We start from the raw sequence: 17,498 nt of genomic DNA on the forward strand, positions 1-17,498 counted from the left end.
AGTAGTTGCCTTATTTTTGCATTGGAAATACAATTAAAGCTTTTGGTCCCATAAGGAGCAAATGGCTGGTAATGTTCCTTATTTTTTTAAAAGTCGTTTGTCCAAGAGGGAAGATGCCTGGCAGAGCAGCTGGCTGTTCATTTGAGAGTTTGACATTGCCTCTCCTTGGGACCCTGGTGCTGGGCTTTCTGATAACCAGTGCAAACTCCATGAATATCTTTCATTTCTCTAGAAGGAGGCTACCAGCTGGATATGCAAATACTACCCGACGGCCCAAAGAGTGATGTGGACTTTTCAGAGATTCTTAATGCAATTCAAGAAAGTAAGTTGCACTCAAATTTTAAATTCGTCGTGAAAGAAGAAACTTATAATACTTGGGTGGGGGACTAAACCTAGAAACCTTGGATGCCAGGCTCTAAAAAATACAGTGATGTCTTAAAAGAGATATGGGTTAACTGATGTTGAGACCAGAAGAGATGGTTAGTGAAATTGAGATGAAAAGAGATGGTTAGTTTAATTTGTGAAATTGTGAATCACGTAATATCGGGGTCTTTGAAGAAGCCTAGTGGAATGATAAATTCTGTATATGGAACATGCTATCATATTTAATAAATCAGTGGGTATTGTAATTTGTTAAATTCCTGGATTGATCATACTGAAAGAAAAATCTATTAGAAACCAGAATACTGTTCCTTTGCTCAGATGTAAGTAGTAGGAAGTGGGCGTTGATGCAGGAAGCCAAAATCAGGAACTTATTCTCCAAAACGGGGATCAGGAGTCATTGATGATGGGCTGTGACCTGCAAGTGAACCTCTCTCTCGTCTAAGCATTTTGATTAATCAAGGTTTACTCTTCCTACACTACCTTATTTGTGTTTTACGGTTTTCACTAAGAATTTTATCATAATTAATGCATTTACCCCAGTTATAGATTTAGCCCTGAGGATGGGTGACGCGGTGTCACATACTAAGTCATTAACTTCTGTGTTTCATCATCAGAGCTCTAATTCTAGATAATGATGCTGCTCTTCAAAGAACAAACAGTATATTATATAATGTTGCACTTGAAGGATTTGGATGCAAAGATCATGCACTGCATGAAGAACCACTGCAGTTTTTTGCTAACTTTAGTTTTGTGACATTGCATTTCTATATGAATTTTTTAAATAAAGAATAGTAAGCATTTTAAGTGATCCCCTTTTGTCATTATACTACTCTCCTAACCTTCCGAGAGCCTGTCTCCACTTGAGAGTTTGGACAGCTTAGGGTGGGAGAAGTTAAGTACCAGGTAACGTGGTGAGTAACGGAGACCAGGCTTGAAGGGAGGGTTTCCTGGTGAATGTGCTCGTGTAAGGGCCTAACCCCCGGAGGTGGACGGCCCCAGCGCTGAATGCGAGGCTCGTTCTGAGACAAGGACTTTCCATGAGGAACCTACGAGGACCGTCTGTTTGCTCTGGCTGGGCGGTCCCTTCAGATTAGGCTAGTGAAGAAAAGAGAAAAATTTCCCCAGGAGAATAAAAATAAAATTAAATTAATAGACATTAGAGAGAAAGTAACTTTTCATGGGAAGTTGTAAAATGATGTAATTACTTTCTTTGATGTGAAAGAAGATAGATTATACAGAGCTGAAAGGATTTAAAAATGTTTTAATAAATGATAAAATGGCTTCTGTGCAAGTACAGGAGGTGAATTTTTTTAGGGCTGAATGAACTTACACCAGAATGGACTAAATGTTTATGAGACTATTTTTATGGTAATTTTTGTTTACACATCTTAGTAAAAACATTTGTATATGATGTTTTATAGCTTTGTAGTTCAAAGTGGTGACATCTTTATGAACAGGTAGAAGAGTATAAGTCTGTGAGTACTTAATATTTAAATTTAAAAATAAGAAAAAGGAAATGTTACTTCACTTTAAAATGCAAATCAAATTTTTTATAGGTGTAAGAATTTTCTAATACTTTGGAACTAATCTATTTTCTTGTTAAAAGCTAAGTTTTATGCTAAGTAGGTTTGCGAAGCTGCTCACGTAACCTGGGTTATTTTTGGTACGAAAGATTTGGGCTATTTATCTACCTTTAGTTTCTGTCTAGATTCTGTATATGCATCACTGAAATTTCTAAGTATAAAAATACACGGTTTGGTTCCTCAAGGGACTTGTACCTTAGAATATTGTTTATGGATTTTGAGAGACCAATGTATAAATATGAAAAAAAAATGTAGGATTTAAACATCAGTAAAACTCCTTGTCTGCTACATTTTTAGCAAGATGATGGAAAGAGTTCACTGTGTTCTTAGAATTTTGTGGACTATATGTATGCCCTTCAGGATCCAGCTATAAGAGCGTGTGTGTGTGTGTGTGTGTGTGTGTGTGTGTGTGTGTTTCATACATTTCTTGAGTCTGAAATAGGCCAGATTCAAGAAATGTTTTAGGATTTTTATTTTTAAAACAACCCTAAGTAATAGCAGATAGTAATTTCTTCATTGTAAAGGTGAAAAAACTGAGTATACCTCCCCAAGGCTATATGGTTAATATATGATAGAGTCAATATTTAATCGTATATCAGTCCTTGTTCTGCTAAACAAAAGATTAAATAAAAATGATTAAGAAAAATGTACTACTTTGGATTTAAAAAAAAATTGTATTATTGTGTTGTTACACCGTAATATAAGAATTCCTCCCCATGCTTCCACACTGTAAAGTGCATTTGCATTTTTTCCTGTAGTGCTTATGCCCTTTGAATAGCTTCATTATCAGAAAAATATTTCTCAGAGACACTGGCCGTCCATAAGTTGTTTCTCAACTTCCCTCATATCAGCTACACAACTTATAAGGAAGAAAAGAGTTACTCTGTCCCTTCATCCATCTATCCATGCGCCCATCTCACTGGTTATGTGCCAGGCACTGTGCTGGGCATCACATTTTAAAGCAGCGTTGAACATTTTGGTGCATAGTTTAACTCAGGAAAAATTAAAACGTTTGTAGGTCACATTTGGTTTCATTGTTCAAATCGAGAACGAGTTGATTGCTTTCTGGAAAAAAGCATTTCAATGTGGCTGTATAGTGTGTGTGTGTGTGCGTGTGTGCGCGTGTTCCTTGAGGTCACTTCCCCCATCTCTTTCTTCTCTCCTCACCCCATGGTGGCAGCTAGGGATGCCTGGAGCTCCCTTGTTTCAGCAGAGTTTCCTGTTGTCGAGAGTTCCTGGCTTTTATTTTCTGCAGGCCTGAATTTCGGGGTGGGCGATGCTTGGATAGGAGGAGGAGGGTGGGTGGGGAGAGAGGGGGAGGGGAGACGGGAGAAGGGGGCGGGAGAGAGAGGGAAGGAGACAGACAGACCTTGATTTGTGGTTCCTCTTATTCATGCATCATTGGTTGACTCCTGTGTGTGCCCTGACGGGATCCAACCCGCAACCGTGGCGTATCGGGGCGACGCTCTAACCAACTGAGAGCCACCCGGCCAGGGCCATGTGGGGACTCTTGAGTGGCATTCAGACCCTAACAGACACTATTGTGTTATAGTCCATTAGGTTCTAATGAAGGGAAGAGAGCAAAGAGCAGAGGGTGTGAAATGAGAGCCAGATACGCTTTCACGTATAATCTCAAATATAAAACAGATAACTAGGCCTTTTGGGGTAGGATGGGATGGGGTGGAGTGAGGTGGGGGGTAGAGGCTGCAGGGCTTTGCCCACTCAGCTTCTTCTTTACCCCCCCCCCATGGTTTCCTGAAGCTCCCAAAAGGATCTGGGGTTCCAAGGAACACACTTGGAAAACCACTGGCCTATTGAAAAGGAAGAAAGCCAGCTAAGAAAGGATTTATGTCCTTTCCAGTGACTTCATTTATTTATTTAGAGTTTTCTAAATTAGCCCCTCTTTTTCTCTCTCTCTCTCTTTCCTCTCTATTGGTAAACCAGGAGGTCTCTGCCTTGGGGACATTATCAGATTCATTTGAAGAGCAGTGAACATCTAGAGTCCTAGGCTTGCTAGTGTCATCTAAATGCTAAGTACTGTTTAGTTTTTAAAAATCCCAGCCTAAGGTGCTCAAAGCTGTGCTGAGTCTGTGTGTTTCCCTGAATTTTCAAAAACATTTAATCTGATCTGTTTGTTAAAGTTTAAAACGTGTCAGATCTGTCAGCTGTAGATGTAAAATCTAGCTTTATTTAGAACTGTGACAACATAATTGTTTGGTGGTTAGATGACTTCCTGCTCTTGAAGCCTAACGTGATTTAAGAATAATAGAATGCTTTCCAAAAGCAAAAAAGGAGCTGGTTAGAAGTAGCGTGGATTTAGGAGTCAGAACTGGGTTAGAATTCATCTCTGTAACTTACTGGCTGTGTGGCCTTGCTTAGCATCTCTGGACCTGGTTATTTTCTCGTAATATCTGTCTCATTAGGTGTTCTGAGGATGAAAAGAGAAAACAGACCTGACAATTCTTGAAACGCAGTTTTCAATAAATTGTTGTCTCTTCTCACTTCCTTTAAATTTAATCTCCGAACCTAAGAGAGAAACAGATTCTTTTAAATAATCTCACTAAGATAATTAGAAAGGGAAAGATAGTAGTTTATATAATCTTACAACTAGCTTTCATTTGTTTTAAAATGGACATTGAGTGCCTCTTATTTGCTAGCAATTTTAGAGCTGCCCTGAAAGGGGCCCTAGACATAAAGATGAACTTGTAAAACAGCCAGGTAAGTGTCAGGTTGAGATATAAACAACCTTCTGTGCATTCTAAATTGTTCCTGAAGGTGTCCCTTTTTTTTGCATTTTCTAATGAGGTCAATATGCCAATATGTTCAGGTTTCCGAGTATCAGCTGTGATAATGTGGAACTCAGGACAAAAATAGTGTAATGAACTGGCACTCTGAAGGACAAATAGGGACTTAGCTTATGCCTCTCAACCCCCTCCTGGCTTCAGTGACCTATAATTTCACTTTGTTTTCTCTGCATCAGAAAATACTGAGACCAAAGGACTCCTGTCCTTTAGCACCAAGGTGGGGTGATTCCGCTGCATGTGGGAAAGAGAAAGAGAAGAGCAGTGAGTCCACTATTTGATTTTTGGGGTATTTATTTCTTATTCTCTTTTAGACAATTTCTAAAACGTATTTACTATTTGTTGTTTTGTTGCTGTTGTTGTTTTCATTGCTGTATGACTCTGGCCCTCTGGTTTCCCCGGGATGGTGTATAGCGAGCCGGCCGCAGAAATCTCTTTGCTGCGCTGCATTTGGGGAGCTGCTCAGACTCTGCTGCTGACTTTCGCTCTTCCCAGGCAATTTGGGTTTCTTCACCCTTGCTCGGTGGTTATATGCAGACGTACATCTCTGCTGTTTCGTTTCCAGGTCTTTCTAGGCGGAGTGCCTGCTTTTTGCAAAACAGAATAATTTGGGCGTCTCCCCTGCTTTACCAAATGCATGCTGCCCAGCCGCCCGGACCCATCTTAGCTGCCCGGTTCTGTTCACACAGCCCTTCCTGAGTCTAAATGCAGTGGAAGTCCATTATTTGGGTTGCATGAAGCTTTTGCATTTGCATTCTCTCTCCTAGTCATTCTTCTTTTTTTTTAAATCATCACCCGAGGATATATTTCTAATGATTTTTTTAGAGAGAGAGAGAGAGAGAGGGGAAGGGAGGGAGGCAGGGAGAAAGAGAGAAACATCTAGCGATTGCCTCCCGTACGGGCCTGGACCGGGGATCAAACCCACAACCTAGGTAGGTGCCCTGACCAGGAATCGAACTCGCTGTCGTCTTGGTTTACAGGAGGATGCTCCAACCAGTTGAGCCACCCATCTGGGCTTCCTTCTAATCATTCTTAATCAGCTCCTTAGAACATTTGGCTCCCTTTCTTATTTAATGAATCTAACAGCAGAATTGTTCGAGGCAGGTACTTAACAGACATATTTTTTTTTGAGGAAAAAGTATAAGGGAGGAGACAGCATCCATTAACAAGTGACCTTATCTGGATGAAGAGTACGTTTGTGACATCCGTGCCTGTGTATAGAGAGATCACCCTCCCATCTTGGCTGGTCAGTGAGCTCTGGGAGGACAGGGGCCATGCCTGTCGTGGCCAGCACCTGAGCCCAGTTTCTAGCCCAGCGCAGTGTCTGGCCATGGTAGGCACATGATAAATACTTGTTAATAAATAGATTTTAAAAAATTTTAACTGCAGAAGTTGGGGGTTGTTTTCTCTTTAAGGAAAATAATGTAAGTTTGCATCAAAGGCTATTGTAGTTTGTTTCTAAAATTTGCCATGTAGTGAAAGCTGATGGATCAGTTACAGTGAGGAAATGCTGATGAAGGGCATGTTTCTTCCGATTGTGGAATGTTTCTATATTCTACAGTCTTCTTTCTGAGCCTTCTCTGACAGTTCAGCATTTCTAATCTCTGCTGACGCTCAGGAGAGTCCAGCAGGTAATAACGGTGCCTCGGTATCACTTATTATCTGACGACCAGTTTACCATGACCTACCGATTTCCCCTGCGCACTCAGGTGGCATCAGTTCCACGATGACTTTCAGAAGTGTTTCTGATGGGCAGCAGTAAGGCTCTTCTCCCTTTTCCAGGTTATCTGGTCCGTGCAGAATCAATAGCTGGGGCTTTAATGTAGGGCAGAGCCTCTCAGCCTTAGCACTGTTGACGTTTTTGGGCTGGCTAACTCTTTGTTGTGGGGGCTCCTCTGTGCAGTGTGGGATGTTCAGCGGCATCCCTGGCCTACCCACTGGATCCGACTAGCACAGCCCCAGTGATCAAAAGCGTATCTAGACAATGCCAGATGTCTCCAGGGTGACGGTTTATACGACAGATGTAGAGGGCTTTATTGAACTGACTGTGCCAGCACCAGAAAGTGATACTGGGAGAAGATGACCTGGTAATTGTCCATCCTTGACGAAAGCATGGGCAGTTCTCATGGATGGATTAATGGATATTTAAGAGTTCTCCCCAGTCCGAGCCAACGACCTAGAGGAGAATACCAGTATCCTCTTTAGCTTCCCCTTTATCCCAATCTATCCCTCTTAACAACCGTTCCATATTTTTTAGACTTTTAAAAAAAATTTATACTTGGTATACAGTATTATAGCAGTTTCAGGTATACACTATAGTGACTCATTGTTTACATTCCTTACAATGTGATCATCTTATTAGTCACCTGTCGCTGTGCATACTTACCGCAATATTATTGACTATATTTCTCCTCTGCCTTCTTGTATTGATAAGGCTAAAATGCTAACATAAGGTCCAGGGTCTAAATTGGACAAATCGACATTTTTGTGTGGATCTGCTGTGTCAGCTACCTGCTAACATGCATATTACCTCATGTAACCCTCTCAGTCACCCGAGAGAGCAGTTTTCTAAAAATGTTTCACCAATGAGAAAACAGGAGCACAAATTCACACGGCTAAGAGTCTGGAATAGGGAGCAGGTCTTCTGACTTTGTTAAAATCATATTTTATCCTGTTGTTCAAATCTGATCACTATCTACTTCAAAGTTTACTCAGTATTGACTTAAAACTGTGGAGCTCCTGGTTTGTAATGAAAGATGTGTTAGGAGAAACATATAGGCAAGGTCCTAGAGCCATAGGAAAGGCGGATCTCAGACATCATTAGTCAGTGACCACTCCAAGGTCATTATTCTGTTTTTCAACAAATAGTGTTGAAGGTTTACTCCATTCCAGGACCTTTATACACCAGTCAAGACAGACAGGGTCCCTGCCCTAATGGAACTTACATTCTAAGAGGGGAAATATTTAGTACACAAGTAAATAAATGAATAAATGATATAATTACAGATTGTGATAAGTGCTGTGAATGAAATGAACAGTGAGAGGAGATGGAGAAAATTGGGTGAGGGGGAGTTACTTTACATAGGGTAGTCGGGGAAGTTGTCTTGTGTCTTGACACCTCTCACGACACTGACATGCTAGCTTTTTCAGGCACTTCCTCAAAAAGTATTAGTACTTGTCTTTGAGTACAAAGCACAGAATAGATGTCCTTAAACCTTGGTTGTATGAAAAGACCATGATGTTTTTTTCTTTGTAGCCTTCGAGTCTAAAAACCTGTAGTAAGTGTAATTGGTTTCCTTTTGCTGCTGCAAAAAAATACGCACAAACTTAGTGACTTAAAGAAACACAAATGTATTAACTTACAGTTCTGGAAGCCAGAAGTCATCAAGGTGTCAGCAAGACTGTGTTCCTTCTGGAGGTTCCAGGGGAGAATCTGCTTGTTTGCCTTGTCTATATTCCAGAGGCTGCCTGCATTCCTTAGCTCTTGGCCCCATCATCTTTTTTTCAAAGCCAGAAGTGTAGCATCTTCCAATCTCTCTCTCTGATTTTGGTCCCTCCCTTGTATTGACTTTGGCCCACTCATAATCCTGGATAATCTCTCCATTTTAAGATCCTTGACTTAATCATGTCTACAAAGTCCCTTTTGCTGAATAAAGTAACACATTCTCACATTCAGGAATTAGGTCACCTTTGGGGGCTGTGATTCAGTCTATCGCAGTAAGCAATAAATGTTACTTTTATTTCCATATCCACTCTGTTTTATAGATGAAAAACTTGAAGTTAAAGAAATTGCCTAAAATCACATCTTGGATACAGCTTTCTGCTCACCCTATCTAAATGCATCATCTCTATTCTCTCTCTATGTAAGCTCTGTTTTTTTTCTTTACAGCACTCAGCATTTCTTTGATTATTTATTTTGTTTTTCTTATTACCACAAGGGCAAGAAGACATATGATTTTATTCACCCAGGTATCACCATCACCCAGCTCTGTGCCTGACACAGTGTGCCTGTCTCTAAAGATTTTTTTGAATGACAGAATGAAGAGTCTTTGTATGCTTGGGTATATAGAGCCCAATATCCTACAAATTATTCTGTGAAGTGGCTTCTGAGAGGTGAAAAATCCTTCACCATTTTTAAAGCATCAAAGGAAAAAGTGAACTTCAGTGTTGATCTGCAATTCAAGTTGATAAAGAAGGGACCGATACCTGGCACTACCCTTTTTCATGCACCAGTGCTGAACTTGCGTTTCCAGTAGGCTGCGAGGCTCTGAGCGTTTGAACATGGTACTCTGTGTTTGGAACTCTGATATACAGTGCTTCATATATTGACATGTTAGCATCAACAGACTTTTGGGAGAGCTACTGAATAGCTCATTTTATGATTTCAACCCATGATTAGAGAAGAAAGGCAGAAAATCTAACTGCATGTTTTATTACCGCTTCGGGTTTTCTCTATTAGGCCTTAAAATAGTAACAAAGAAGGAACAAAATCACAGTTCTTACTGAACTATGCAAGTGGCACATTTATGGGTTCACTTAGCAAGGTGTATAGCACATAAATAAATAAAAAAAATAAAGAATAGGTCATCTGCAGCACTGGGAATGAGTTCTTAGAAGTCTTAAGTAACAGTACCTTATGCTAAACAACTAAGTGAAGGAAAGCTCAACAGAACCTCTCCTGTTATCTGGAAGGCAAGTTATATTTATATTATGCAGCTGCTTTAGTCTGCTCCCCATTGTCCTTAATCTCATCTAATGAAGACACTGTTTAGACAAACTTGTTTTTCCATCAGACACCCTTTTCTTATAGGAAATAAATACCTGTCATTCAAGGTGTTATTGAAACAATGGGAAAATATGAAGCCAAAGGGAGACGTCTTCTCTTTTAGCATTGCTTTTAAGATCTCAGATCCTTGACCACACTTGTAATATATTTACTTTGGTTCTAGTGGCCAAGGATGTCAATATTCTTTTCGATGAGTTAGAAGCTGTCAACAGCCCTTGCAAAGATGACGATTCTCTCCTTCACCCTGGAAACCTGACCAGTACTTCAGATGATGCCAGCAGATTGGAAGCAGGGGGAGAGGTAAGAGTGTGTGATTTCTTAAAAAGACAGTTCTCGATCCAGGCGAGAAGCTGTAAAACATATGCCAGGGAATTGTTTAACGTAATCATGTCATCGAGCTGTATGCTCCTGGCAAACACGGGGCAGGTCCTATATTCTGTGATATCGCCCGTGGGTCTGGTATATTTCAGCAGTCCCAAATCTACCCAGGCTCGAAACAAACCATCAGTGAGTCGGGCACTTCCCATCGTATACCTGAAGACGTTCTGCTTATACAAAGGAAGATTCTTAACGCCACCTGTTATTTTAAGAAAATTTACATTCTGGGTGTTACTACTAGTAAAATGTAAGCTTTACAAGGATGGATTTCCTTGTGTAACTGCCCCCCCACCCCCGCACCAGGATGAGTGACACAGAATGCACCAGCCCGCAATAGACTGTGTTGCCTCGAGCCTCTCTGAGTTTCCATTTGCCTCTGTAATCTGGAAACTCGTTGTAATTGTATCTGCTCCTGTGTCATTTTGGAAAAAGAGGTATTTTGTTAGAGGCGTTCACTGTTGCTCAGGTTGTGTCTCCATGGAACTTCCTATCTCCTTTGTATAGGCACAGGGTATAGGTAATAGGGACACAGAAGAAGTCATTTATTTACTACATATTCCTAATATTTTTGTTATTCCGGAGCCAGTTAGCCAGGGAAAAGACGACAGAGAAAAATGTTTCCTTCTACCAAGTTTCCCAGCCTTCATCCAACAAGCACCACATGCTACAACTATCCATGTATTTTACTTTTAAAGGAAAAACTCATTCTGTCATCATCTTCACACAGATAGTTGAATGCCATAGACTAAAGGTGGGGATCCTGAAAGGGACCTCAAAATGCAACTGTAGTCGCATCCCTTTAATTTAAATGAGGAAAGGCTCTCAGGCATTGCTAACCCTCCTCCTGGCCCCTTCGCTGAAGCCCTCATTTGCAGGCAGGTGCTGATGTGCTAAATCCATAGGGCAGTTCCCTTGCTTGGAAAATAATTAAGAAGGTGTTTACTTGGGTAGACTTCTGAGTACCTCTTAAGGCAAAAGTCAAAAAACACTCATTGAAAATGGGTCATCAGTTGTAAATGCCTGTGGTCATGGATGTTTCCATCCCTCCTGGCTGAGATGGTCCTTTCTGATGAGGTTGCATGCATGGCACTTGTGTGCAAGAATATGGATTCCAACAACGGCCTTGGCCGTCAGGCCTATCTGCCTTCTTCATCTTGTTATTTGGGAACCAATGTATACTGTGACCTAGGAAAAAGGTAGCTCCCCCATTTCTACTTGCTAGTTTACAGACATGTGTTTGAACTCTATCAGCCTGAGAATCCTGGCCCCAGCGAGGGCCGCCACACTTGGTGGTCTCTTTCATTGTTCATGGTTGCAACAAGCCCATGGAGCCTGGATAAAAATGACACCTACTATTTTTGTTCTTTAAGTTTTATAGATGAAATTACTGCAAATTAATATTTGTAACTTATATGTAAGTGATAAAGCATAAAAAGACGAACACCTTGAAACACCATCGAGCTTATTTTTCAAATTACGGTGGCAATCTAATTGTAGGTGACTAACTCCAGTTGGTTTTTGATGGAATGGAAAATTAATATTAGTGTGCATGCAAGTAGAAAGAATAGGTATTATTTCGTAAAACTTTTGTCTCAGATATTTTGTGTATGTTTGCATACATACACAAATGTCACAACGTAAAATGTTTTTCTTAATGTGGCCAAAAGAATTCAAAAAACATTGAACTAGAATATTACTGTAACCTTCAAATCTACTGCAGTCCCACCCCTTGACCCTACCAGAGGTACTGTTTTCCTGAATTTTTGTGTTTTTTGTTCTCTTGCTCTAAAAATTGTTTTACCACATACACATGTAGCCTTAACAGCTTCTTTTGGGATTTATTTTGTTTAGTGCTTTATAAAAAGTGGCATCATGTAGTATAAAGTGTTTAGTGACTTGGTTTTTTTCTGTCAATATTGTTTTAAGATTTATGCTTATTACTAAATGCAACTACAGTTCATTCATGTTCAGCGTTGCATGAATACTCCATCGTATAACTCTTTACAATTTATTTATGTATTCACCTGTTCATGGACATTTGAATTGATTCCAATTTTTTATTTTCTACGCTCATGAACGATGCTGCTATGAATATTCATATACATGTCTCCTCATTGTTTTATCAGAAATTTCTCTAGGATTGTATGCTATACAGATGTTTAATTTTATAAGAAAATGCCAGTGTTTTCCAGAGTAAATATGTCAATTTTCACTCTCACTTGTAGGATATGAGAATTCTCAGTTGCTATATATCACTGCCAGCATTTGGTATTATTAGGTGTCCTAAGTTTTGCCCAGTTGACTCCATGCTTTTTCCAATCTTTACTTTGTTTCCTCTTGTCTACATTTTTATTAATAAAAATGTGCCCTGGCCAGTTGCTCAGTGTGAGAGCGTCGGCCTGGAGACTGAAGGGTCCCGGGTTCCATTGCGGCCAAGGGCACGTACCTCGGTTGCAGGCTCGATCCCCAGCCCCGGTGGGGTGCATGCGGGAGGCAACCAATGGACATGTCTCTCTCACTGAAAAGCAATGGAGAAAATATCCTCGGGTGGGGATTAAAAAAGGTAACTTGGCTAAAACCCAAGCAAAGTGCCTTGAGCTCTCCTTGCCTGCAGCGCCCGCCCAGGGCGCCGTCCTGCGAGCGCCTCAAGCCCGTCCTTTCTCCTGTGTGCAGGCGGCGCGGGGCAAGCACAGATCCAACGGCCTGCGCTTCAGGGACGGCAAGTGCCGCATCGACTACGTCCTTGTGTACAGAAAATCCAACCCCCAGACGGAAAAGAGGGAAGTGTTTGAGAGAAACATCAGAGCAGAAGGATTGCAAATGGAGAAAGAGGTAAATGGGAGGCTTGGCTGGGAAAATATAAGTATACACCCGTTCCTATCAAGAGGCAGTTTGGAAACTAAGCAGTTAGTCCTTACGTTGACTGAATGTTTCATTTGGTCAGAGTTTGCCAACCTGCGCGGTTTGGGGAATGTTCCAGCAATTGCTTTCACGGCGCAGTTTGCCTTGGAAGCATTTTAATAGCAAACGATTTCGTGAAAATCAAGACACTCTGTTCTCATGCAGTCGATTGTTGTTTCGAAGGGTTGTCATTCACCTGACTTCCTGGAGTGTCCTCGTCTCATGGATTAAAGACAACTTTGGATAAAATGCAATCACCCCACACTGGAGGCTGTTTTTATAGTTCAGGAAACGTAGTGAGCTTGGCCATCCTCACTCACCAGAAAAGACTCACCGATTTGGTCCCAAACAGCTGGAACTTACAAAATGATTCCAGTTTTAAGAAATATTCAGGTTGTTTTTATCATGTTCCCAGACTCAAGAGTTACCTTCCCGTATTCTCTCTTCCCCTTCTCTCCTGCTCTGTGTGGGGAGTTTTAAGGGTCAGTTTAGTGAGGAAGGTACAAGAGGTCCAGCCAGGCCCCTGTTAATAAGCCACAATGAGACTGGTGTACCCAGAAGTACTGTGGGCATGTGGAGGATTTGGTCCTGGTAGGTGGATTATGTAACTCTTCTCAGATTTGCTCTAAGTATTGTGCAACGATTCCGGAGCTTTTTCTAATCAATAGGAAGCACATGTTGGCAGTTAAATGGTTTCGTTTCTGATGATGCTCATCAAGGCTGACGGGATAGATCTTTGAAATCAGACATCCTGAGTGGTTTTTTTTGTACGGCGCAGGTTACATGCCGATCTTGGGACCCTTCAGATACAAGGGATTTTTCCAGATCTGTTAGACTGGTCTCAATGCTTGAGGATTTGAAAAACAAGCAGTATTTTTCTAGAATGCCTCCAAAAAGAGAATTAGAAAAACAGCGAGATGAATGTGGCCTTAGGGTCTCATTCTTAGGAAAGTGGAACCAGGTTGCTCAAAAGACTGTTCCAGTTGGAAGTTCCCCTGAGCAACAAACAGAATTAAATATGCTGTTGTTTTCCATTAGTGTGGGGTTCCAGAAAATCTTTCCTATACCCATTGAATATATCTTTGATAAATCTTGTTCTTTAAGTTCTTCTTGAGGCAACTGCACACTCTCTTTTCTTAACATTAATTATGCATTAATTTTTTTACCTTAAAATTCATTCCTTCATCTTTCATTCTTACTGCTTAATTTCAGGATTTTTATATAAAGAAATAAAAGCTCTGAATGGCCACATGATCCTCAATAATGTCAGTCCTTTTTCTGATTCATTCTGACTCTTTCAAAACTTTGATTCCCATCAAAACTAGGTAGTAGCTTCATTCAATTAGTCACTCCAGTTCAGGAAAAGGGAAAGGGAAATGTTGATATTTCTTTTGGGTCTAGCTGGTAGATGACACTCCAAAAAAATTATCATGAAGTAAAATTGACACTTGTGTTTGTGTACGCAGTTCTATGAATTTTAAGACACACACACACACACACACACACACATATATAAACTTACACAACCAGCCACCACCATAATCAGGAAATATAATGTTTACATCACCCCAACAAACTCACTATGCTATTCTTTTATAGTTATAGCGTACCCCCCACCCATACCCCCTGGAAACCACTGATCTAAGTTTTATGACTGTTTTCACCATTCCTGGGGTTTCTTCTACACAGATCTCTGCAATGTCATTTCATGACTTATTAGTTAAAACTCAAAAAACCTAATACTTTTTAAAGTAATACACATTACTCAAGAGATAACAAATCTCTTACATACCTCCTAAAACATCTAGGCTACAGTATCCGTCTGTCGGAATTAGAGCGGGAAGCCGAGAAGGACTGTTCTACTCTTTATATAGTTGTGCTGACCATAGTGTGATGATGAGCTGCTTTCAGGATTGTGGTTGTACACAAGGTAATTTTTTTTGGTTATAAGTCTTAACATTTTTAATAGCTTGGTATTTATTTTAATGTATACTAGGGGGAAAAACACAGCAATTGGGAAAAGGGTGAAGTCACCATATGGCAAAACTTCATAAAAACATTCTAAGCGTCTCTTCCTCCCCTTCCCTCCAAAGGATCTTCTCGAGTGGCAGCGTCCCTGTTCTTTACCCCACAATGTTCTCTCCATTACTGACAGCTAGGAACCGTCTTCCTGAGTAGCCTTTCCCTCCCCCGGGTCCCTGTCTTTTCCTGCCACCCCCACCCTTTGCCTGAGTGGCACAATGGGCTGTGAGTCAGCCTCTGAGCTCTGCTGCGCATCCTCACGGCCTCAGTCAGCTCAGCAAGGAAGTTATAGAAAAATTAATTTTTCCCTGCCACAAATAATTAAAATAATGTCTCTTGGTTGAACAATAAACCTGTATCTACATGGCATTGTTAGATTTAGAAACCATCAGAAACACTCTTATTTCAATCAAGTGTTTTATAAACAGCTGCAACAGAGAGGCAATTTTAATGACTGTTTCAGCTTCCAGACGTTACTCCAACCTTTTATGCATAAAACAAAGAACTTAATTCAAGTGAGAAAGAAAAGTGAAAACCCAGGAATCCCTATACATCTGAAATGTTTAACACTAAGTACACTTTGTGAATTACTAGTATCTCCTTCATAAGCTGTGTATCATGATGTCCAAAAATGGTGGCAGATGTGTTATACAGGTGCAGAGGTTTATGCTTCCAAAAGGGCAAAGACAGGCTCTGCAGCTGAACAGTGTGACAGTAAGAGAGTCCTTATCTTTTTAAACATTGACTTTCAAGGGGCACAGCTAGGAGAATCTTTATCTCGTGATAAAAGTGAGGACATAGTCAAATTTAATCTTTCTCAAAACCTTTGCCCCAGCCTGATGGGTCAGCGGGTACGTGCTTCCTTTGGCACCCTGGGCCTTTAATATTCTGTAACCTGTATTAGCCCAGGGAAAGCAAAAGAACAGCAAAATTCCCCAATAAAGTATTATTTCCAAGTGATTTGCTTCTTAGTGCCTATTTATTTAAAGAGATTTCCATCCTAAAGGTACACACATATATGTTAATTCACATTTTCTGTTTTAGATATGTTTAATTTTATGTCCATCATTAACACTTTTGTACCTATTTTGAAATGATTATCATTAATATACAGTTCACCTTTTCTTTCATATAAGCAGTCAAGTCATGGAAGATTTTTGAATTATTTAGAATGTGTGAAAAGCAGTTGTATTAAGGAACAAATTCTTCCTCTTTAGAATCATGCAGAATGTGGGAGAAAACCCATGTCATTACAGTCATTATAAAATAACTATAATTAGATAAATCATTCCATCTTGATGATAGTTAATTCATTCAACAAATATTTATTACACACTCATTCTATGCCAGGCACTGCTTTAAGCACTAAGAGCTCAGCAATGAATAAAACAGATAAAATCTCTGTTGGAATTTATATACAACATAAATAAGTAAATATATATATAAAATATCAATACTTGCTAAAGAGAAGAAAGTAAAGTGGGGAGTGTTGAGAGGGGTGCACAATTTTATAAAAGTTGGCAAAGGTGAGACTCTCTTCCAGGGAAAGAGAGCAGCAAGTGCAAAGGCCCTGAGGCAGGAGCATGCCTGGGGTGTTCATGGAACAGTGAGGGGGCTAATATGACAGGAGTTGACTGAGCAAGGTGGAGAATAGTAAGAGATTATACCAAAAAGACAATGGAAGCCAGGTGACATCGGGCCTCAGTCGTCACTGGGGAACTTCAGCTTTTCTTTGAGTGATATGGAAAATCCTTGGACAGTTTTGAGCAGAGGCATGACAAAATCTGTTTTCTATTTTATTAGGGTCACTCTGGTTGCCTGGGGATATTAGACTGGGGGAAGAGTAGAGGGGGCAGGGGCAGAAGCAGGGATATCAATTAGGCTATTTTTTGCAAGAATCCAGGAAAAAGATGATGGTGGCTTGGTTAAGCACGCAGCAGAGGAGATGAGAAGAGTAGAGAGCTTCTGGGAATTACAGACAGATTGAACAACTTATGTAAGAGAGGAGTCATGGGCTATTCATGTGTCATATGCTATTCATTTAAAGAGTTGAAAGAAAGAAGTTGTCATTTACCTGGGTGCAGAGAGGACTGGGTCCTCTTCTAAACATGCTAAGTTTGAGGTGTCCCAGTGGTGGAGATGTTGAGTAGGATAGAAAAGTCTTGAAGACAGGAGGGACCTGGGCTGGAAATACACATTTGGATGAGATCACCAAAGGAGCGGCTACAAATGGAAAAGAGGTCCAAATATTGAGCTGTGGGACGCACCAGTGTTAGGAGTTTGGAGTATAAAGGAGTCAGCAGGAAGGAGCTAGAAGGGATCCTAGAGGCTGTGGTGCCTGGAGGAAATTGTTTCAGGAGGGAGGGAGTGATGGGCTGTATCAGAGGCTGCTGATGGAATGAGCAAAATCAAGACTAGAAAGTTAGCCATTGAATTTAGCAACATGGAGGGTTTGGGTGAGCTGAGCAAGAGACATTTTCGTGCAGAGGTGGATGTAAGCACATAGTTAAAGAGTGTTCATGAAAGAATGGGAGGAGAAAATTTGGAGACAGGAAATATAAATAGTTCTTCCAAGGAAGTTCACTATAAAGGGAAGGAGAGAAATGGGTGGTAACTGGAGTAAGAAGTTAGGTCAAGAAAGAG

General features: G+C 40.6%; 1 protein-coding gene across 1 annotated transcript in view; it reads left to right on the forward strand.

Annotated features, from left to right (window-relative positions):
* Positions 1-243: 243 nt before the first annotated feature.
* LOC107545102 (anoctamin-4) overlaps positions 244-17,498 on the forward strand; it is a 124,697-nt gene continuing 107,442 nt past the window's right edge. The window contains exons 1-3 of the mRNA XM_087813978.1: positions 244-322; positions 9,718-9,854; positions 12,606-12,764. Coding sequence (XP_087670104.1) covers positions 253-322; positions 9,718-9,854; positions 12,606-12,764 — 366 coding nt within the window. The 5' untranslated portion in view covers positions 244-252. The remainder of the gene's footprint in view (positions 323-9,717; positions 9,855-12,605; positions 12,765-17,498) is intronic.

This window comes from Miniopterus natalensis, chromosome 2, assembly GCF_054644295.1.
Source record: "Miniopterus natalensis isolate mMinNat1 chromosome 2, mMinNat1.hap1, whole genome shotgun sequence".
Taxonomy (NCBI): Eukaryota; Metazoa; Chordata; class Mammalia; order Chiroptera; family Miniopteridae; genus Miniopterus; species Miniopterus natalensis.